This window comes from Diospyros lotus, chromosome 9 (genome assembly GCF_014633365.1).
Source record: "Diospyros lotus cultivar Yz01 chromosome 9, ASM1463336v1, whole genome shotgun sequence".
NCBI classification, from domain to species: domain Eukaryota; kingdom Viridiplantae; phylum Streptophyta; class Magnoliopsida; order Ericales; family Ebenaceae; genus Diospyros; species Diospyros lotus.
Window position 1 is genome coordinate 19,427,416 of NC_068346.1, and position 23,843 is coordinate 19,451,258.

At 38.4% G+C, this 23,843-nt stretch overlaps 1 protein-coding gene across 1 annotated transcript; it reads left to right on the top strand.

Moving 5' to 3' along the window:
* Positions 1 to 2,037: 2,037 nt before the first annotated feature.
* LOC127809456 (transcription factor MYB108-like) lies at positions 2,038 to 4,033 on the top strand. Its single transcript, XM_052348254.1, has 3 exons — positions 2,038 to 2,386; positions 2,718 to 2,847; positions 2,953 to 4,033. The coding sequence occupies exons 1-3, from the start codon at positions 2,221 to 2,223 to the stop codon at positions 3,614 to 3,616; spliced, it is 960 nt and encodes a 319-aa protein (XP_052204214.1). The 5' UTR covers positions 2,038 to 2,220; the 3' UTR covers positions 3,617 to 4,033.
* Positions 4,034 to 23,843: the final 19,810 nt, after the last annotated feature.

Here is a 23,843-nt window from a genome sequence, read left to right on the forward strand (position 1 = left end):
GATTTAGGTGTCGCATTAAGCTAGAGTATATGTCATTATCTTATAAACTCATAATGGAAGGATTATTAAATAAATATTTTATTTACGATTAGGACTCTCTTCATTAGGGGTGTGTAATCGATTTTAACCGAACTGAACCGCCCAAAAATTGTGAACCGAATCGAACCGAACCAAATGCAATAACCGAACGAACCGACCGACCAACCCCAACAAATCGATCTAATCGAACCTTAAACCATGCTAACCGAATCGAAACCGAAAACTGAACTGGAAACAAACTAAGAGACCGGCTTTGCTATTGCTGCCGGCCGATGATTTCGATGATCAGAACCGATCATCAGATTCCCCCAACCACGGTGACCCACATACCCAAAAACTAAAAGCATCTAATGGTTGGATTTTAGTAGATCTAGGTTTCAAAATTTCAATGTAAAAGAGAAATAGAGTGCAAACTTACCGAAAAACCATCGGCGCAATCTTCGTCTTCGTCTCCGGCCTTCGTCTTCTTCTTCGGCATCGACGACGGATGGTGGAGGGAGAGAGAGTAGATGAAGAGATGAAGTCAAAAAGCCTTCGGCCAATGCCTAATCCACGAAGCTGTGAAGAGCCTTCGTCTTCCCCATCGCCTTCGAAGAGCCTTCGTCTTCCCCTTCGCCTTCTCCTTCGTCTTCGTATTCGCCATCGCCAAATCTGTGAACTCAAAATCGAATCGAGATGAAATGCCAAGACGCGAGAGAGAGATAGAGAGAGAGAAGAACGAAGAACAGAGAAATGAAATGTCACGCCCGCGTGCGTGACTCATGAGGGGGGGAGTTCGGTTCGCGCGAGGGGGGGTTGTGGCCGGTTCGATTCAAGTGAGTGAGGCTATGTTTTACAAGTTCGGTTCGGTTCGATTTTTTTGGTATTTTTATCAAAATAACCGAACCGAACCGAATAACCGATTTTTAAACAAAAATATAACCGAACCGAACCATTATTTTTGAAAAACCGAACCGAATCGACCGAACTTTTTGGTTCAGTTCGGTTAGTTCGGTTTAACTGAACTTTTGCTCACCCCTACTCTTCATTGACAAGTTTGGGTTATGATTTTTGAGCCCTACATGTTTTGTATGCTTGTTCCATTGAACGAATGTCTGTCTAACAAGTAGTGGAAGGAAGATTTTATCATCTAAGATCAATTTTGATATGAGATCAATGTTAGTGACCATGATTCAGTACCAAATCGAATAATATAAAATCCTATTTAATGATAAATACAAATATGTCATCTTTCGTCTATATTTGGTATTGTGTTAATTCATATAATCTAATCATTTAAATATCCTACATAGATGTCCTTGTAATTATTATCATAAAGTTTGTGGTGTTTTGTTTCTAATTATAAAAGAGTGTATAGTGTGGAATTTTCAATAATAAGGTAAATACAATAAGACGCATTATTCATCGGACAGAAGACTTTTAATGGGGATTTATCTCACATATTCTTAATTATATATGTTTATTGTTTAGTTTTCATCATCCCCCTTTTTTTTATGAATTTAGTTTCATTGTTTGTCAACCGAATTGAGAGGAAGGAAGATTTCAGGAATGGGATCAAGATAAGGTGCTCCTCTTGTACACACTACAACCCACCAATGCCAATGGTATTTAAATTCTGCCCACGTCATAGAGTCAACACATACTATGTCTAGTTTTCATTATCTTAGCTGTCAGGGAAAAGGAAAATCGTGAATTTCTTCATTTTCCACGGAACTGCTAATCTCACTGACAGGCCAAGTCAAAGCGTCAAACTTCAACGCATCCCTCCGTAACTATAATGACAAACTTAACAAGTTTAAGAGTTAATTAATGACAAACTTAATATGTTTAAGAGTTAATAATTAACTCTTAATTAATTGTTATTTAAGTTGCCATTTGGGGTTGTCCTTCTGACTCTTCTCTCCCATATATGCGACCTTTTTCTTCGATTTTCGACCCCATCATGCAGCTATATAAAGCCCCCCCATTCCTTTATCTTCTTGCATTAATCAACAATCCAATCTCTCCCTTTCTTCTCTCTCTCTCTCTCTCTCTCTCTCTCTCTCTCTCTCTCTATCTTCTTGCATTAATCAATAATCCAATCTCTCCCTTTCTTCTCTCTCTCTCTCTCTCTGATCATCGATCTTTCTTTCTTTCTTTCTGAATCAATTAATCAATTGATCGGACGCTCCATTTAGGGTAATGGATGTTGAAGGCAGAATCTGCAAGTCATCATCTGGCATGGAAAGTGAAGAAGAAATCATGGAACTGAGGAGAGGTCCATGGACTGTTGAAGAAGATTTGGCTCTCATCAACTACATCGCCAAGCATGGCGAAGGCCGCTGGAATTCTCTCGCTCGTTGTGCAGGTCTTCATTATCTTCCTACCTATTTTCTCAGCCCGGAAAATGAACTTTTGGGTTTTGCTTTTATCATATAATCTCAGAGGAAATAAACTGTATATGTAGATTCGTACAGAGAAGATAAACTTCTAGCTTCATTTTCTCGGAAAAAGAACATATCCCGATTCAACTTTCTAGGGAAATGATCAAACACGGCCATTTAGAGTAAAACTACCTTAAATTAACAAAGTACAAGAAACCCACCTAGAAAAAGTAAAAAGTAGAGTTTTGATCATCCCCTTTCTTTACTTCTTCAACTTTACTAAATTTCGGTCTGTTGTATGAGTGAATGAAACAGGTCTGAAGCGAACTGGTAAGAGCTGCAGATTAAGATGGCTGAATTATTTACGCCCAGACGTTCGTCGTGGAAACATCACTCTCGAAGAACAGCTCCTGATCCTTGAACTCCATTCTCAATGGGGCAATCGGTATATATATAATTTGCTATTGAGTTCGAGTACCGTGAGTCTGAATTGTTCTTTGGTATAATTTTACTTGCAACTCTGTTTATGAAAGTGCATTTGGATTTGCAGATGGTCGAAAATTGCGCAACACTTGCCGGGAAGAACGGATAACGAGATCAAGAACTACTGGCGAACGCGGGTGCAGAAGCATGCCAAGCAGCTCAAATGCGACGTCAACAGCAAGCAATTCAAGGACACCATGCGTTATCTTTGGATGCCCAGGTTGGTCGAGAGGATTCAGGCCGCCGCCGCTGTCGCCGGATCCTCCTCCTCCTCCTCGACCACCACCAGCACCACCTACCGCCACCTCCAACTCAACACCCTCAATAGCAACACCGATCTCGACGACGGCGACAACAACAAAGACGTCAACATCCAACTCAGCTCCGGCTTGGTAGCTCCGCGGCCAGCCGGCATCGGCGTCGGACAGATTAATCGGAGTTTCACGCCGGAGAACTCCAGCACGGCGGCGTCATCAGACTCGTTCGGAGCCCAGGTCTCGCCGGGATCCGACCTGGTCGATTACTACAATTATCCGGCGAACAATTGCTACCAATTTAACCAAGCCATCTACCCAGAATCACTAAGCAGCCCCTCCGGTTGCTTCACCTCCGGTTTGGATTTCCCCACGACGGAGCAGAATAACCAGTGGTTCGACGGCGGGGACACATCGGGAAATATGTGGAGTGTTGAGGACTTTTGGTTTTTACCGCAGCTCAGCAACAGCATGTAAACAAAAATGGAGGGAAGAAAAATAAAGATATTTAGACTGGTAATGTGTTTCGGGGGTTAAAAAAATATATATATATATTTATCTACGTTTTTTAAGATGAAAAATTCTCTATTTTATCCTTCTTTTTCTTATAAAAAAAGATAAAATAGAGAATTTGTCATCTAGTACTCGAAATGGACACACCTCATCGTCTTGATACATCTATGGGATAGACAACAGTAGCTAGAACTTTGATTTTGATTTTGGACATGGATCTGATTATTTGGGCAGGGCTGGGTTAAACTTGTAACTTCATATCTTTCTTTCTTTCTTTCTTTCTTTTATGAGACTGAGAGCTTCTGAAACATTAAATTAACTGTTATTCCTCTTAAATGCTTGTTCATGTGAATAATTGGCTCCACTATCTTTCCCAGAAAATCATTTTTTAAATGTTGATTATGCTGATTATACTTGCCGCTTGTGGACTATTTGGAGGCTAAGCCTAAGCCTAAGCCTAAGCCTAATTAAGCCTAAGCTCATGTTAAGACACTTGTTCTTCTAGATTATTATGGAATATATTAAACAACTCAAATCACCCACACTAGCAATTAATAAAAAATATACAACTTTATTCCAAAGTCAAGCTATTGGGCGCTTCAAGTCTTATCATTAAGCTTAGTGAGTGCCACGTGGGAGGGGGTGCTCGTGAGGTCATATGATCATATCAACTTGCGCCACACTTAAAAAATTCTGGTTTTTTACGTGATTTGTTTGCCGTCGTACGGACAAATCTCCTGTATTGGTCGAATCACGGAGAGATAATCTTTGGAATTCAATTTAGTAAATTTTATTATTTAATATTTAACATATTTATTTAATATTTAATATAATGTCACCCGATTCAAAAGTCCTACGAGTTTTAGTTTTTATTTTTATTTTATTTTTTGTTTGGTCAATAGAAGAGGAGTGGAAAAATAAGGGAAAATTAAAAAAAAAAAAAACGTGATGAAATTGTAGAGGGTGTGGCGGCGGGAATCTTTGAAGGCCGCGTGCCAAGGAGGGAAGCGAGGGGAGTGGTCCGGTGATGGAGAGGGGTTGAGGAGCTGCCACGTGTCGCTGTTTCTTTGAAATATTATAGTGGTTAGGCTTCCTGTAGACTTAAAAAGCACGGAGGCGCAGCCATTCAAATCCTTACGCCACGTACGCACACGCCCTAGTAGGTATGCATACACACACATATACATGATGATAATATTAATTATTATTATTATCATTTTTGAATAATGATTTAATATAATAATTAAAATATGTTTTATATTCTGACAAGATGTATTATTTTTAATTTTAAACTAATTTTATTAATAAAAGCATATATATGTATATAATTAAATGTATCGGAACGTATGTATGCGTATGCATCTGGAGAAAGAAAGAAAACAAACGGTCGTACAACTGGCTCCACATCGATCATGCTGACTTGAACTACCTCTCTCTCTCTCTCTCTCTCTCTCTATCTATCTATACATATATGTATATATTTTGACGTGGGTCCCACATGTTACAGTTGTAATGACTCCTTTGAGGACTTATACCTTGAAATATTAAAATAATATTTAATATGATATTTTTATGTTATTAAATTATATTTTTATAAACATATAATATAATATATTAATATGAAAGTGTTACATTAAGGATTTTTAAAGTATTTAAGTAGCATTTTAATAAAAATATATAAGATAAAAAGAAAAGAAATTTTGTGGGTTCCTTTAACTCAGATTTAATAAATTTTTAATATTTAATAATAATTTTAAAATTTAACATTTATTTCAATCCATCACAAGTTATCATAAATTTAACATTTATTTGTTTGTGAATTTTTCAAACAAAATCCTAATACATTTACTATTTGAATTGATCTACGTGACATATTCATATTCCTCTGCGTCGGTCGATTGTGATTCGTCGACTCTTACTAATTGAATGATCACGAGCACGAGGGGACGAAAGCTATAGCATAATCAATCAGACAATACATAAAAAATTTTACATGATTCCGCCATAATGATGCTTAGTACACAACTGCTCTCTGATTATTTTAGCAGAGTAATAGTATGTATTTTTTCTCTCTTGTCCAATGATTTTTGACCCCCTATTTATAGCGAGTGATGCTTACAATTATATAAAACCAAAATGTGGTAACATGACATCAAGGGGGACAAAATGTCTTTATCAATTCCATGAAATTGGGAGTGGACTCCGTATTACCAGGGATCTGGTTTGCATCAGGTAAAGTAAATGGGTCATTGCCTCCGGTTATTCAGCGGCAATGTTGTTATGCGAGCTGAACAGTCAGCCAACGAGTTAGAGGCATTGCTGGGAGCTCGCTTATTATCGTGGTTAGGGCTCGAGTTTTAGTAATAATGCGACCTTGTTACGATGTTTTCGGCCTTAGGTCCATTGAGTTTCGAGAGGTTGGGCTCAATCGTTGGATTGTTCTCAGTCCAAAGTAGTCCAAACAATAGCCCAAAGTGATCCAAAAAATGCCCGTAATACTCTACAATTTTTAATGGACCCTATTTTAATATAGAAGGTAGATTTTTATTTGGGCAAACTTTTAAAAGATAGTTTTATTTTAGTTTAGAGGTTTCATTGATTTTTTACTTTTGATAAACTCAAAAACTCTTATATTTTTAGATTCGTAATCACATTATTTTTATAATAGATAACATCTATGCTCCATCTAATAGCATTTGTAATTTGTTAATGGAGTTAAATCTACTCCAAATCAAATAAGAATGTCCAAATCAAACTCAAATTAATCTCTAATTGAGTTACACATACTCTTTTGGGCTAAGGTTGTTGAGTTCAATTTGGGAGCTAAGAATAATTTTGTAAATGCAAATATGCAATGCAATTGAGGGCTCAATTTGAGCTCTAGCTTTGGTTTGATTTGATTTGAATTTTTAGGATTATTATTTTTATATTTTAATTATTTTTATCTCAAATTTAAAAATACGAGAGTTTATTTGATCATTTTAAACGTAACAAGATTAATTTAATCTTGAACTCTGAAAGTGTAAGGGTGCATTTGGCTATTTAAAAAAAAAGTAAGAAAGGTCAATTTGACCCTTGTGTTAAAGTATAAAGGCTATTGGCACTTCACCCTTTTTATTTCAAAAACCCCTCAATTAGCTTAGAATGAGTTCACAGCTGTTGTAATGATTAGTCTCACAGTTATTTCTAATGTAGCATGTGTTCAAATATATATGGGGTGAGCCTATAGATAAAACTTTTTACTGTTAACTTGGTGAGCATTGTGTTTTAATGTCCATCTCCACGATCGTACAACAATAAAAAAAATTCATGAGTTACTGCCCTAATAAAACTACAAACCCTACGACAACCTTGAAGCTGTCTAAAGGCATTTTTTATTCCATTGCAACTATGGCTCAAGCTTTAGTCAATCTTGACATTATCAAATAAATATCTTCTCCTTTATTTCCCCTCTTTCCCCCATCCCATGAATACTACTCTATTTCTCCCAAATCTCCATCCTCTATCCTTCTATCATTTTCATTTCCCTTTCCTTTCTTTCTTTCTTTTTTTTTCTTATCATCTTCTCCATCCTTTTTCCTTCAACTTTAGCCTTTCCTCCTCCATCTTAGATCTTTAACCTTCCAACCCATTTCATCTCAATCCTCTTTCCATGTCCTTAAATCCTCGGACCCTTTCACTTGACTTCATTTTTCTTTTCTTTTTTTTTCTTTATTTTGCCCCTTCTTTCTTATATCTTTCTAAAACCTCTTGATTAGTTGATTAGGAAACCTAATCTACCCTCTCTTTGCTTGATTCCTTAGTTTGTGAAGATATGTCTACATTGGTTACCTCTAAGTCATCAACGAAGATGAAAAATGGTGAAGTAGTTGGACTGGAGCTCATCGTGTGTGTATATTTTGTGAGTGTCTACGCCGCTTGAAGCTCATTGTATATATTGATTTTGTATGTATATATTGATTTTATGTATCACTCATTGTGGGTGTATATATATATTTTATGTATATATACTTCACTTGAAGCTCCTCGCTACCGGTACTGATTTTTCCATCTGTGTGTTTATTAGTTGGAGATATATGTTGTTTAGTTTTCAATTTATAGAACTAAAGAGGGGGTGTAAAGATGTGAATATATGCACAAACATTAAAGATTATGTTTGTGTAATTTTAATATTTTATTGGTATTGTTTATAATGTTATTTGAGAAATCATAGTAAATTCTCAATTAAATTTTTATATGGATTATTTTTTTATTAATTAAATATTATTATAATGTTTTGTGTGTAAGTAAGTAGAATGAGTTATTATTGACAGAGGTGTTAAATCTTTTTATATTTAATTTATAATTTTAATGTAATATAGCTTTAGTTTTAATTGATGTTGATGTTCTTAATTAAATTTAGTTTTAATTAATTTTAATTGAATTTACATGCTGAGCTCTTAATTGTAAACAAGTAAAAATAGTCTCTTCATAAAATAAAAATAAAATTAAATCTATATAATAAAGCAAGATGATTTTTGAAAATTATTAGTAAATATTATTACATTTGATTTCAATGGCTAAGATTAATTTTTAGTATATATAAATGACTGAGATTGGTTGAAATAAGTGGATCTTTTCGCCCATTCACTCATTTTTGTCTCTCTCTGGTGCGAACCCAAAAGGATTTGATCCTATGAACCCACAACCAATGCAAGATATACGCACCCCAAGAACGCTAAACACAGATTTGGATGATCCACACGAAACCCTTGGACACGAAAGAACAAGGACCCCGAATGTTGAAGACGCCACAAGGTTGATCAAGCCTTGATAAGTCAGTTAGTTCATAAAAGAACCCAAGAGAAGAGCACCTCTCAAATCTGGAATTCCAGAAAAGTAAATCACTCATTCATTGATTGATTTTCAATTGTTGGGAGAGTACAATTTATAGAGAGAGTAAACACTTAGGAAAATACAAAAGACCATAATTATTAGCCTAGGAAATATTCAAATCTGATTTCCCACAAAATATTAAATCTCTAACTTAATTAGCCTAGAAACTCAAAGTATTAAAGATGCTTGAAAATATGAAAAGTCAGATTGGGTTTTCAAGATTAAATTTTCGTGCACCCATGTGGCTAAGATTTAAAACAACATGTGCAGCCCAAAATAATAAAGTACAAGCCCCAATGAGTCAGCCCAAGTGTCCATTATGGCCCAAGCTCTTCATTTAATAGTATTCTGGCTCAAAAGACTCTCAACAGCTCCCTCTTCAGCCCATATAATGTTGATGACGTCTTGCTAGCTTTTTAGGTCAGAATCTTGATAATTTTGATTGGCCCACATATCTAGAACCAGCCCATTCAAAGCTTCTTTAAGTCTTTTAGCTCTTGCCCTTGTAATTGGCCCTACTGGAACATGCAATGGGTCACTTGAATGATTTGAGTCAGCTTGTTCTTCGTGATAATTCTCATCACTCTCTCTCTCTCTCTCTCCCCATGTTTTTCACTCTTTCATAGACCCATCCTTCACTCAGTGCCCTTTTCTCTCTCTTTCTCTCAGACCCTCCCACCCATGTCGACAGTGAGAAGGGCAACCTGAAAGGGGCGACAGTAGGTAGTGCGAATGGCGGGGGGCCGAAGTGTAATACCTGAGAAATTTTAAATGACTCAAGAGTAATTTATCTTGGGGCAAAAATGGAATTTAAGGATAAATGAAGGGTATAACGGTAATTTATTACCGTATAGATGGCCGAATCGACTACTGGGAGTGCCCTGGAGCCAAGATACCAAAGGAAAATGGCGTGGCATTAACGAGCACCCCAAGATAGGATTTATAGTGCTAAAAGAAATCAGATCGGGAACAATTTTTGGTACAGCTAAAATGTAGTTGTCAATTAGGCTGCAATACCGAATTGTTATAGACGACTTCCTGAAAGTCAACGGAAGCCTGAGGGGGCTTCGATTTTCATAAGAAACAACCCATTAGTGGTTTCAGGAAGAACAAAGAGGTTTAGGGCCAAAACGAAGATTCGAGCCTAAGTGCAGTTTTTTGAAATTGCTAGAGAAAGGCCGAAACGATATTTTTTCGGAATCCTCAGGGGTCAAAATGATGTTTTAGGACTTGAGGGTCCTAAATGCAATATTGGAAAGTGGAGGAGTTAAGTGAAATGGGCTAAAGTGATAATAGCCAAAACTTAGAAGGGCCAAAGTGCAAAAATGGCAGCATGGGCAAATCTGACCAACACATGGCCGGTCGGCCATGGCCGATTTCAGCCACAGGGATGGCACGAGGGAAGGCCAAGGAGTATCGTTTGTTAAAGCATGGGCCGACAACGGCCACTAGGTAGGCCGAAAAAGCAAGAAAAGCGACCAAAAGTTCGATCGTTTTTATCAAAGCCTACAACTCTTTTTTTTGTGGTCGGGTGTTGGTGATTTAGGTCGATCTGAGGAAGGGTTATTGTAACACTAGGTGTAATTGATGTTAAGAGAATAGCAAAGGAAGTAAGAAAACTTCCAAAAATACCCTTGAGAATGTGATGGATCCTTAAGATTAAGAATGCCCATGAGAAGGGTATTTTGGTAATTTGGATAGTGAAGTCCAATAAAAAGGGTATTTTGGTAAATTGGAAATAATTCCTATGTGGAATTAGGTGTGTAAGTGAATAAAATCTAATTTGGTATTTATGTGGAGATATATGGGATTAATAAATTCTCAAAGGGTATTTTGGGAATTTTGGAAGTTATTTCCATAAAGGAAATTAATTATGGAAAATAGGGAAAATGGAGACTATGAAATTATTGGAGGAAATAATTATTTTTCCTAAATTAGTGAATAAATGTGGTGATGCCACATGGATGGTGGAGATGGAAGCTTGGAAGCCAAGTTTAGTGTCTTGTAATGACACTTGGCATTTTGTGGTCCAAGTTAAATGGGAGATTTAAATAAATGCAAAAGAAATGATAATTGGTCTTGTGAGCATTTAAAGAGGGGCATAATGGTGTTGGATTAAAATAAAAATTCAAAAGAAATGAAAATTAGTCTCCCATTAATGTTTGGAAAATATGGAGATTTTATTAAATGAGAAAGAAATCAATTATGTCTCTCAAGTGTGATGGTTATGAAAATAGTCCCATTAATTTAAATGGAAAAGAAATGAGAAATTGGGAGATGGTGACTAGGGACACATGGCATGATCTTGTGAATCAAGAATAGGCATTTAAATGAAATTCAAAATTGGAGAGTAAATGGTCTTTCAAGTGTTAAATGCAAGCCATGATGTTGTTGCCTAAAAAGAAAATGCAAAAGAAATGGAAATTAGTCACTCATTTATGAGTGAAAATGGGAGGATTTATTTAAATGAGAAAGAGTGAAATTAGTCACTCAAGTTGATTTGTTGAAATTAGTCAAAATAAATATTTGAGAAAATGGCTAATTTTGGTATTGGAAGACTAAATTGATCCAAGGGTTAGGATCAAGTCTTGAAAAGGTGAGATATATCCAATGGCTTGGATTAAGTCTTGAAAATGGCATATAATTGTCTCATTAAAGTAAATGAGAAAGAAATGGAATTTTCAAGAGGGATTCAATGGTTGAGATTTGGCCTTGAAAAAGGGAAAGAAATCCAATGGTTGGGATTTTAGAAGACTAAAGCACATGGATTGTGCTTTTGGTGGAAGGCTAGGATTTGTTCTCTCAAATCCATAAAGATCCAAAGGCCTAGATTCATTCTTGAAGTATGGGGAAACTTGTATATAATGGCAAGTGAGAAAGTATTGGTTTCCTTTGGCCATTTGGAGAAAGAAATGAAGAAGGAAAGAAAGAAAGAGAGATAGGAAGAAATCTCTCATGGAGGAAAGAAATGGAAAAGAAAAGAAGAAGAAGTTAAGGTAAGCTTTATTCTTTCTTCCCTCCATTTTAGTGTGCTGGTATGCAAAGTAAATTTCTTTTGGAATGCCATCTTAGATGGGAGAAAATGAAGATGGAAGCTCTTTTGAAATGAAGATTTAAGGTTCAAGAATGAGGTAAGGGATGGCCCCATGTGGAGGAGGCCTTGCATTGCATTGTAAGTAGGTTGCATAAATTTGTATGTATCTCTTTGCATGCTTTACTTGTACATGAGACCTATGGCCATGGGGGTGGGAAAGAAGTGGTAGGGTTGATGCCTCAAACCATGTTGGGTTGTGAGGATGGAATGACCTAACCATACTTGCATGTATTTGTCATTACATAGACTTGTTATGCTTTTATTTACCTTGCATATGCACCCTTACTGAGCTTTGTGGCTCATGAGGTTTTATCTTCCCCTTGTAGGTTGTTCTTATGTTAAAGAAGAAAAGGGAAAGTGCAAGCTTGTGGTTGGAAGCTCTTGGTGTATTTTTCTTTGTTTTGATGTAATTTATGGCTTAAGAAGCCTAGACTTGTGGTACTTAATTTGTGGCATTATGGCTTAGGAATGCCTATTTGTTGCATTTGATCATGTGTGGTATTTATCTTGGAGGTTGTTATGTGAGCAACAAGAGGTTATGTAAGGCTCATGTGTGAAATGGAAGGAAATTTGATGTATGTTGTGAAAAATTCAAAGAGGTGTTTAAGCCTTAATTATGGAGAAAAATAGGCTAAAATTGATAGAAAGTAAGGTATATTTATGTGGTTTAAATTCTGGAAATTATGGGATTTTAAAGCCCAAAGAAAAGAAAAAAAAAAAAAGGGGAAAGAAGTGAAGAAGGCAGCAGGAGGTTGCTGGAAGCAGCCTGCGCGCGGGCGGCTGTGCCAGCGCGCGGGCGCGGGCAGGCGCGGCCAGCGCCCAGCGGGGCCCCGTGCGGGCCCCAAGCGCGCCAGCGGGCCCCGTCGGCCAATTATTTTTAAAAAATTGGAATTTTGGGAAATTAAGGGGCATTTCTAAATTGATTTTGGGCCCCGGAGGAATTTTCAAAATAAAGGGATTTTTCGGGCATTTTTGGAGAAAATGCCGAAATTTTGGAAAATTAAAAATTTGAGTTTTTCCTCCAAATTTGGTAATCAATCAATGGATTGATTTAAATGGTGCTTTTATGGAGCCCGATGAAAATTCTTAGATGGGAAAAGAATTAAAAATAATTGAAAAAAAGGCGATTGGGCGTCCGAATGAGATTTTTTTTTATAGCCAATGCGATGTGGCTAAAGCCCAATTCTGCTAGTGAATCCTGGGATTCAGGGAAGGGAAGAACGAGCCTAGTTCCCACCTAGGGCGTTTCGTATTGAAAGATGGTCCACCCTTCGCCAAAGGCCGGGCAGGTGGACAATTCGGGTGATTATTCACGAGTAACTCCCGTAAGTGGGAGCGGGGTGTTACAGTTATGCTCTAAGGCTCATGGGCTAACCGATCTAAGGCATTTGAGGCATCGAGGATGCCTATAAATAGGGGTTTTGTGATGGCCAAAAGTGAGAGTTTTTGAGCTTCAAATCGACCCACTTATTGAACGAATTGGCATTCCATTTTAAGGGGATTTTGTTGCCCATAGTGAGAGGAGCATTTCTGGTAAGTTTGGAGAATTTTGGAGTTAGTTTCAGGGGGTTTCGAGGCCTTGCCAGAGTCAGGAGGCGATTTGCCTGGCCGAACGTTCGAGACCCTAATGGGAGCTCTTCTAGTGCTCCTTTGAGGCTCAAACTTGGCCATGAGGATCGACTAAAAGAGGAGAAAAAGATGGCATCGGAAACCAGTATTGCCGGCATGGCCCGCTCCGGAGAAGATGACAGGCGCGTGGGGGCGCGTGGATGGTTGGAAAAATCTGGGAAAAATGCCTAAAAATCTAGAAAAATGTTTTATGGAGGTTAGTGCAAAAAGATTTGAAGTTGGGATTCTCAATGTCTCGGTTTTAGCATCAAAGAACCTCGTTTTGCATGAAAACGTAACATTCGGGTAAGTTCAGTATTTTTCCCTTGAAGTTTATAACCTATAATGAATTTTTGTGAAATTAGATTTGAGAAAATAGTCGTGAGGTATTTATTGGAATTTTCAAAAAGAAAAAAGGAAAGAAAATGAAGGAAAAATGAAATAAATGGAATATTGAGGATATTTAGTGATTAAATATTATTTTATGATTGATGTAATCGAGATGATGTGATTGGTGCAACTTTTGAGAGTTGGCACGAGAATCGAGGTCGGGCACGCATATTGAGGCAATGTGCGCTTTTCGAGGTGTCTTAAATCTTTGGGCAAATGTGAGTTTTCCTATCCTAACTATGGTTTTGTGAGTGGTTTTCTCACAAGAACTTATATTCATGATATGATTGTTTATATGCATGCTATTTATGAATGCAATATTCATTTTATCATATTGCATTGAAAGTCGTGATATTTGCATGGCACGATATTATTGTCATATTGATATTTGTGCATGGGAATGAGATGTCGCCCCCAGAGTGTATCCGTAATTCTCCTAGGGCAATAATGGAATAACGTTAGACTTATCCTGTAAAGGTTCGGGATTTGCTTAGGATTCCATGCCGGGCTGGTAGGCTTAGGAAGTTACATTAAGGGCAAAATGTTGTTCATGTTATTGCATCATGCATTCGTATATATATGTTTTGGACCCTCACTAGAAGTTTCATCTTCTAATGGGTTATGCCCCTGGAACATTCCACGTTCCAGTTTTAGACTTGCAGTTAGGGCAGGGAGCAGGTTGAGATATGACGGCACGTGATGGCGTGGCCGATGATTCAGCAAGCTGTCTCGGAGATGTTTTAGCTGATTCTTTATTATGATTAGCCTTGTTAGAACATTATGGAATCTTCATGTATTTATGTATTTCAATATTGAGGATATGATGTTAACTATGGTACGGATTCTTATGTTATAAATAAAGTGAATTGATTATGTACCATATCAAGTTTCAATTATCGCTTCTGCATTTTTAATGATTTGCTGGGGGTTTTGTTTGGAATTCAGTACTTAAGTTTAAGTTATGTACCAAGAAAGAAAGAAAAAAAATAATTTATGTATATTTTGGGCCCCAACATAGTGACGCTCAGTAAGAGAAAAAACAGGGTGTTACAGTTGGTATCAGAGCAAATTGTTGAAGATATAGGAAATGTCTGAGTCTTAAGTGACTCTAGTATAATCGATATTAGAGCGAACCTAAGAAAAAGGTCTCATGTGGCTAGATAAGCAAAGCCATCGTAAGATTTGGGTATTGATGGTTACTGGATAAGTGTGGTGTAGTGGAAGTGCATGTCTAGAAAAGTTCTAGCTAAGGAAAGACTTGGTACTTAAGTGTGTCCGTTTGTGACCCACCTCTCTTTCCTGAGAACTTACCTGATATACTATTCACGAGCAAACACTATTTCAGTAGATGATTACTATTCCCGGTGAATAGTAGAATGCCTAATAGAAGTTAGTTCAAGAGGAATGATCTAGTTATTGGAATAAGGATCCGATGAAATGATTTGAGTGTAAGGTTGACTCGGTAACCGTGATTATGGATCTGAGAGATTTAGAGACTGATGATTTGATGTCATTAGTCAAAATCCTGTTAGGAACCGGGCAACCGTGAAGATATGATTCTGCCTTGATTGATCCGTAGAGCCGCAAACGCGAACTCCTCCAAGTCGGTCCACACGATCGGCCGTTTCCACGAACGCCTTGAGTAATGCTAGTAACCCTAGGCGCCTCCAATGAGAGATCTAAATTTCTCCTTGTTTTTCCAGCTTCTTAAGTGGCCTATTTATAGAGTAAAAAACCCTAATTATGCCTTTGGAAAAACCCTAAACGATTTAGGTCTGGCCTATAATCATATTGGGCCGTATCTCTCTTTTAATTTGTGGAACGGACTCGACCCAAGTGTGTGACCCCTTAGGTCCACCATTGGGCTAGATGTAGGGCCAATTCTATTTGGCTATATGAAGGCCCAACTCCTTAGAATAATTAAACTCTTTTAATTAAACTTATGGGCTTCATAATTAACTCATCTCATGGCTTCTTAATTAAACTCTTTAATTAATAGTTTTAGAATTAATCATATTAATTCTAAAACCCTACATATCATGGTTAACGTCTAGCAACATGCCATGAACGCCTAGCCAACGATGAAAAAACACGGACCTTTTCGATTGCAATTACCGTACAGTAAAATCCTTTCATCAATCTATGTCCCGATTGAATTTAGGGTATGGTTTTATGACGAAACCCTAGTCATTCAATAACTATGTATCCATTCCAGATTTATGACTTGATAGGTGAAATCAAAACACCTTTTGATTTCCACCTCACCTTGGCCAAGGATTTCCTCAGTCATGAAATCATCGGAATACACAGGACATCTTCTAATCTTATCGATAAGTGATGAATTCTATTTCGACATCCACAAGCCTTCATATGTGATAAGGTTACGCCCAGTAATAATTTGTTAATGACTCCATTAGAATCCAAAAAAGAACCAAAGCGTAATCAGTCAAATATAAGACCACCATGATGTCTCAAGTCTAAGGACCAATCTGCACTATTGCAACACAGAAATTCCAATTCGACAATAAACAATTACCATTAGGAATTCTGTAGCGGGTCAGTTCAGTGTACTTATTCTTATAATAAGCACCCACATATATGCACTAGTGTCCACACACTAATGTTTATGAAACAAGACATTCTCCTAATTGAGCATGCATCATATATGCTAGTTTATCCGAGTTATTAGTGTCCAATCCTAATAATTCTATGACTAGGAACATTTAAGATCAAGGCTTATAAGGAATTGAAGGATCATCACGAGGATACATAGCATGCAACGGAAGCGTTTTTAAAATAAAAACTTTCCTTGTATTGATTAGAATCTAGGAAACTTACTTTTCCTTCGGATTACCGGACGGAATGAAGCGATAGGAGGAGGATGGGCGGGAGCTTCTTCTCGTGGTAGAGATGACGGCTGTCCTGCAATCATTCGGCTCCTTCGCATCAGAACTTGAACGTTCTCTTGATCTTCCAAAGGTATGACTCAAACTCGTGGCCTCTCTTTTGGTAAATAAGAGTAAAAAAAAACCCTTAGATGAAAAAAAACCAAGGAGAGAATATATATAGGGAGAACCCTAGGGTTAAAACCCTAGTGGGCCAAGTTCATTTAATTAATTTTCTAATTAGGTTAGCCCAATTAATTAATTAAAAAAAAACTAATGAACTATTATTTTATTCTAGCCCAATTAATTATGGACCATTCTGAATAAAATAATTCTCTCTCAATGTAATTCACCCAACAAGCCAAATGTATTAAATAATACATGAGTTATATCGAGCTACCCCGGGGACCAAAAGACAAATTATTCACGGCTACTAAAATGACCAAAATATCCTTGCTACATAGTAGCTATATTTTGTCATTCTAAGTGTTCCAACTATCACCATATGGTAACACTGACCCCACGAATAATTTTGCATATGCAATGTCTTTGACCTACTAGTGTAATGACGAAAATACCCCTCTGCGTAACACCCATCATTTAGAAAGGAATAATGTACTAACACCTCTCTAAATGATTTCTACCATCCTTAGATCACTAGTCCAATAATCCGTGACTACTCAAATGTACTTGCTTATCACTGGGAGCTACCCAGAAGCACACACTCTTAAGTCACGTTCCCAGGGCCCTGGATTATTTGATTATTCTTGGACAATCACAAGGGGGTGAATCACAGAAACTATCTTGTATTAGTCTGTCTTAGCTAATTAGAAACCATACTCCCAACTCAAAAGGTTATTGATCTTTGATAGACCTCACCTACAGTGAATCTAAGAATATAGCTCTAGGTTCACTAGACCACCAACTAATACTCAAGTATTAGAGTACTCGTCCACGTAGTAGCAGTAATAGACTAGCTCCATGATAATTAGTACTTTGTCATTAGCTTCTATCACAGGTCCACTCTACGCATTCCAAATGCGCTTGTACAATTAGAGTAAATGGACTGTTTACTGGCTAAGGCAAGCCATCCTCCATTAGGATCTATTGCACAATGATCTTATCATGATAGAATGCCCAGTTCTATCAAAAGATCAAGAGTAATATTTTCTTGCTTATTAAGTACCCATGATTCATGCCTAACTATGAAGAATGACCCATCACATGAATCATTTACTTAATAGCATGGACACTTTTCCAACAATTAAATGCAAATAATATATGTGCCATAAACTGACTAAAAGAAACATCATTACCATAAATTAAACAAAGCGTGTCTTTAGGGCATACATTTCCAACAATCTCCCACTTGCACTCAAAGACTATGAGAATCCATAAGTTCCCACCCCTATGACATCTAAGTGTCTTCGAAAGACCTCTTCTGCCAAAGGCTTGGTGAAAGGATCCGCTAGATTGTTTGATGTAGATATCTGGTCCACCACTATCTCATTCTTCTGGATGAACTCCCGAATGAGGTGGTACCTCCTCTCAATATGCTTGCCCTTTCTGTGGTTCCTTGGTTCTTTGCATTGTGACACTGCTCCGATGTTGTCACAATAAAGTATAATAGGCTTTTCCACATGCGGTACAACTCCTAGTTCTATAAGGAACTTTCGGAGCCATACTGCTTCCTTAGACGCCTCTGATACTGCTACATACTCAGCTTCCATGGTGGAATCAGCAATACAAGATTGCTTGATACTCCGCTATGAAATAGCTCCTCCAGACAAGGTGAAAACATATCCACTAGTGGATTTTCTTTCATCCTTATCAGCCTGAAAATCTGAGTCTGTGTAGCCTACTGGAACTAATTCATCAGCTCTGTAGACTAGCATATAATCCTTAGTCGCCTTAAGGTACTTGAGTATATGCTTTACAGCTTGCCAATGTGCTTCCCCTGGATTTGACTGAAATCTACTTATCATGCCTACAGCAAAGCAGATATCTGGCCTAGTACACAGCATGGCATACATGAGACTTCCTACAGCTGAAGCATAAGGAATCCTACTCATGCGCGCCTTTTCTTCCTCTGTCTTGGGACAGTCCCTGGAAGATAAGCCCAATCCGTGTCTAAAAGGAATTAATGCCCCTTTACACTGATCCATACTGAACCTGACCAATATCTTGTCAATATAAGAAGATTGGGATAAACCTAACATTCTCTGCTTCCTATCTCTAAGAAGCTTTATACCGAGAATGTAACTAGCTTCTCCCATATCTTTCATGCTAAATTGACTTGATAGCCAAATCTTTATTGATGACAACATCCCTACATCATTTCCTATGATGAGAATGTCATCAACATATAACACTAGAAAAGACACATTTTCACCATTTGTTTTCTTATACACGCATGGTTCATCTACGTTTGGAATAAATCCATAAGATTTTATAGACTCATCAAAACGTTTGTTCCATGCCCTTGATGCCTGCTTAAGTCCATAAATGGACTTCTTAAGCTTGCAGACCATGTGATCTTGGCCTTTCACAACATAGCCTTCTGGTTGGGACATATAGATGTCTTCACTAAGATGGCCATTAAGAAAGGCCGTCTTAACATCCATTTGCCATATCTCATAGTCATAATGACATGCTATGGCAAGGAGTATGCGAATGGATTTAAGCATGGCTACTGGTGAAAAGGTTTCCTCATAATCGATCCCTTCTTTCTGAGTAAATCTTTTTGCAACCAACCTTGCTTTAAAGGTTTGCACCTTTCCATCCGCTCCCCTTTTCCTCTTGTATACCCACTTACACCCTATGGGTTTTACCCCTTCAGGTGTAGCTACAAGATCCCAAACCTGATTGAGATGTATAGACTCAATCTCGGCATCCATTGCAAGGCGCCACTTGTCTACATCGACATCAAGGACAACCTCCTCGTATCTAGTAGGATCTTGTTCCTGATTGTCAAGACTAGCTCGAAAGCTTCTCCTGTCCATCTATCAGGAACTTTACTTTCCCTCCCACTACGACGAGGCTCCGTGCGTATAGAAACACTCGGTTGTGTCTCTTTTGGTTCCTCAATTGGGACACTAGATGTACCTGAAGTTTGTTCAGAAGACAACTTCTCATCTAGTTCTACTCTGCTTGAACCTTTAGTGGACATACTCTGATCATCCTCCAAGTATCTAGCATGAGTACTGATTAGTACTTTCTGCTCCTTAGGATAATAGAAATATCCACCACGAGTGCCTTTTGGATATCCTATGAAGTAGCATAATTCTGACCTTGGTTCCAACTTACTCCCCTTAGTCAATACATAAGCTGGACAACCCCATATCTTGAGATGATTTAGACTAGGCTTTCGTCCCGTCCACATCTCATAGGGTGTCCTAGGTACAGACTTGGAGGGTACCAAGTTCAGAATGTATGCCGCCGTTTCTAAGGCATATCCCCAAAAAGAAATAGGAAGAGATGCATGGCTCATCATGCTTCTTACCATCTCCATTAGAGTCCTGTTCCTTCTCTCACTGACTCCATTCTGATGGGGGGTCCCAGGCGCAGTCAATTGAGAAACTATACCGTGATGTACTAAGTAGTCCTTAAACTCTCCAAGAAGGTACTCTCCACCACGGTCTGACCTCAAAATTTTGATCAATTTACCTGTTTGACGCTCCACTTCAGCCTTAAACTCTTTGAATTTATCAAAAGAATCAGACTTGTGCCTCATCAGATAAATATAACCAAAACGAGTGTGGTCATCCGTAAATGTGATGAAGTACTCGTAACCTCCTGTAGCAGGTGTAGTCATTGGACCACAAACATCACTATGAACTAACTCTAATATGTTTTTGGCTCTACCTGCCTTCTGAGTAAATGGCCTTTTGGTCATTTTGCCCATTAGGCATGATTCACACTGAGGCCATTCTTCCAATCTCAATGAGCCCAAGGGCCCATCATGGATTAGCCTCTGAATCCGATTAGGATTAATGTGCCCTAATCTTAAGTGCCATAGATAAGAGTCATTAGATGATAATGTTCTCTTCTTATTAACTGGTTCAGTCTCAGAGTTGTTTATTTGACTTTTAATAGGATTAATATAATAAAGATTCCCAAATACGTTGCCTGAACAAATAACCTGTCCATTTCTACTGATGGTGACACCAGAATGGAACGAAACAGAATAACCATAAGAAATCAATTTAGAAACTGAAATTAAATTCTGTCTCAAAGCAGGAACGTATAAAACATCTTTCAGAATTAAAATCCTATTAGAATCGAAAAACAAATGCAAAACTCCCACTGCTTCAGCCCATACTCGAGCTCCACTAGCTACCAGCATTCCATGCTCTCCTTCAAGTAGAGTCCTTGTCTTTCTGAACCCCTGCAAAGAGTTACAGACATGATCAGTGGCTCCTGAATCAACTATCCAAGAGGATGAAGATCCTACCAAACTGATGGATTCTAAGTAAAGAGCAATACTAGTTGCTTTCACCTTGAGGGCAGGACAATCCTTTTTCCAGTGTCCTTTTTGCCCACATTTGAAGCACTTGCCTTTGGGCTTGGCATCGGCCTGACTAGCTCCGAGCTTTCTGGGCTTGCCCCCTGCTTTGTTCTGACCCTTCTTCTTCTTAAAGTTCTTGGCTTTAGGGCCAACTCTAGGAGAAGATGCAGAATGAATAGCTAGAGCCTTCGAGGTAGGCTTCATGATCTTCTCTGCCGCCTGGAGCTCTTTCATGAGCTCCACTAGATTCATCTCTAACTTATTCATGTTATAGTTCAATTTGAACTGCGAGTATGAATCTGGCAAAGTCTCTAAGACCATGTCTACCTGACTCTCAGCATCTATCGTCGCTCCCAAAACCTCAGCTTCCTCAAAGTGAGCAATCATTTTGAGCATGTGCTCTCGAACTGATGCCCCCTCAGCCATCCTGGTAGTCATAATTGCCTTAAGAGCTTCCTGCCTCGCGGGCCGGCTCTTATCAGCGAACATGGTGCGCAACGACACATCAATATCATAAGCAGTGGGCGTATGCTCATGCTTCGATTGAAGCACATCGGACATGGAAGCCAACATGTAGCATCGTGCCATCTCGTCAGCATTCTAACATTCCGTCTCTACCTGGCGCTCCTCGTCAGTGGAGTTTCTCCCAATTACAGGACAGGGGTCAGTCAGAACATACTTGTACCCTTCAGCTGTGAGTACTATGTTCAACTTCCTCTTCCAATTAACATAATTAACCCCATCCAGCTTAGAATCCTTGAGGATCATAGCAAGGGGACTGAAAGAACCTCCACCAGACATTCCTGTACAATTTATGGAAAAATAAGACGTTTAGACAAGGCACATATAAAACAAATATTTTGCACATAAGCTCATATTATGTCTTGAAAATAGATTTCCCTTAAACTATTATCAATAATATGTCATTTGGCTCTTAGAAGAACTAACAGAGCTCCGATAGGGAGGTTGATAATTCTCTAAGTTAAGTGTATAACCACCACAAACTAAACTTCCTGAATAGGAAATGATCTAGAGAATAATTCCGTCGATAGGGCGGCCACTATCTCACATTCCCTACGGATAATCTTGCATTATTACCTCCAACGATAGGCCGGCCGATAACAACACATATCCTAGGTTTTAGTTATACCTTTACCATTAGATCTAGATCCTTATGGAATCAGGTTTCGAAATAGAATGTTAAGATGTTTCGAAATAAGATGTTTTGACAAGCTATTGTCAGAAGGTAGTAATGGGACACTTTGTAATAATTATGTCCACAATAGAACTCATGAGAAGAGTCTAATAAGAATAACCTACCGAGTGCAGTAAGAGTTTATGATAGCTCAAAGGATCGGGTTGCATGATTAGTACAACATGACCGAATGATGGCGTGCGGATCACGCTAAAGCACAGAAAGGACTACCCGATATAAGACTTGGAGTTGGCAAATGTGGTATGTACTCTCGAAGTTATAAAAACACTACTGAAACGGAATGGTGGGACATTTTGATGTGCTCACGAACCATGAGGAGCCTGAGGTATGAGTTCTCACAGAAGGAGCTGAACGAGAGATAGCGACAGTTGATGGAGTTCCTTAAGGACTACGACTGCACTACTTCGTATCACCAGGCGCATGGCAGAGAGGTACCCAACGCAGGACTTGGTGGATAGCTGTGAGTGTCAGATGAAGTTGGAGGCTTGTTGGCCTGCCGACTATGATGGTAGTGCCGAAGAGATTGTCTATTTTTATTGCTAGCCTAGTCGTTTAGCTGGATCTGGTGAACGAGATATGAAGGCATGTGCGGTTGGCAAGTGTACTTCTCTATGGAATGATGATATGGCCAGCCCAAGGTTTATGATTTTTGAAATGCGAGAAGGCATTCTCAAAAGTTTCGGGAAGAATGTGCGTGCCTAAAATAATTGAAAGATGTGTGGTCGTCTGAAAGGAGCCACAGCAGGAAATTATGTGAATGACACGGTATGCTTGTAAGAATTAGACATGTAATGAATGCAAACCAAGGTGTTTGTCAAAGATCAAATAGATGTTTGATTAGAGGTATTCAGGTAATGAGCTATGTTATGTTTTAGTTACCTTAACGGTCTGATGAAAATTTTGAGGATGAAATTTCTTTAAGGGGGGGGGTGAATGTAATACCTGAGAAATTTTAAATGACTCAAGGGTAATTTATCTTGGGGTAAAAATAGAATTTAAGGATAAATGAAGGGTATAACGGTAATTTATTACCGTATAGATGGCCGAATCGACTGCCAAGAGTGCCCTGGAGCCAAGATGCCAAAGGAAAATGGCGTGGCATTAACGAGCACTCCGAGATAAGATTTATGGTGCTAACAGAAATTGGATCAGGAATAATTTTTGGTACAGCTAAAATGCAGTTGTCAATTAGGCTGCAATACCGAATTGTTATAGACGACTTCCCGAAAGTCAACGGAAGCCTAAGGGGGCTTCGGTTTTTCATAAGGAACAACCCTTCAGTGGTTTCAGGAAGAAACAAAGAGGTTTAGGGCCAAAACGAAGATTGGGGCCTAAGTGCAGTTTTTTAAAATTGCTAGAGGGAGGCCGAAACGATATTTTTTCAGAATCTTCAGGGGTCAAAATGATGTTTTAGGACTTGAGGGTCCTAAATGCAATATTGGAAAGTGGAGGGGTTAAGAAAAATGGGCTAAAGTGATAATAGCCAAAACTTGGAGGGGTCAAAGTGCAAAAATGCAAAAATGGCACCATAGGCAAATCTGACCAGCACATGGCCGGTCGGCCGTGGCTGATTTCAGCCATAGGGATGGCAGGAGGGAAGGCCAGGGAGCATCTTT

Coding starts and splice junctions, on each gene's coding strand:
- LOC127809456 (XM_052348254.1), top strand. CDS start 2,221: ATGGATGTTGAAGGCAGAATCTGCAAGTCATCATCTGGCATGGAAAGT. Junction 2,387..2,717: donor TTCTCTCGCTCGTTGTGCAG/GTCTTCATTATC, acceptor TGAATGAAACAG/GTCTGAAGCGAACTGGTAAG. Junction 2,848..2,952: donor CATTCTCAATGGGGCAATCG/GTATATATATAA, acceptor TTGGATTTGCAG/ATGGTCGAAAATTGCGCAAC.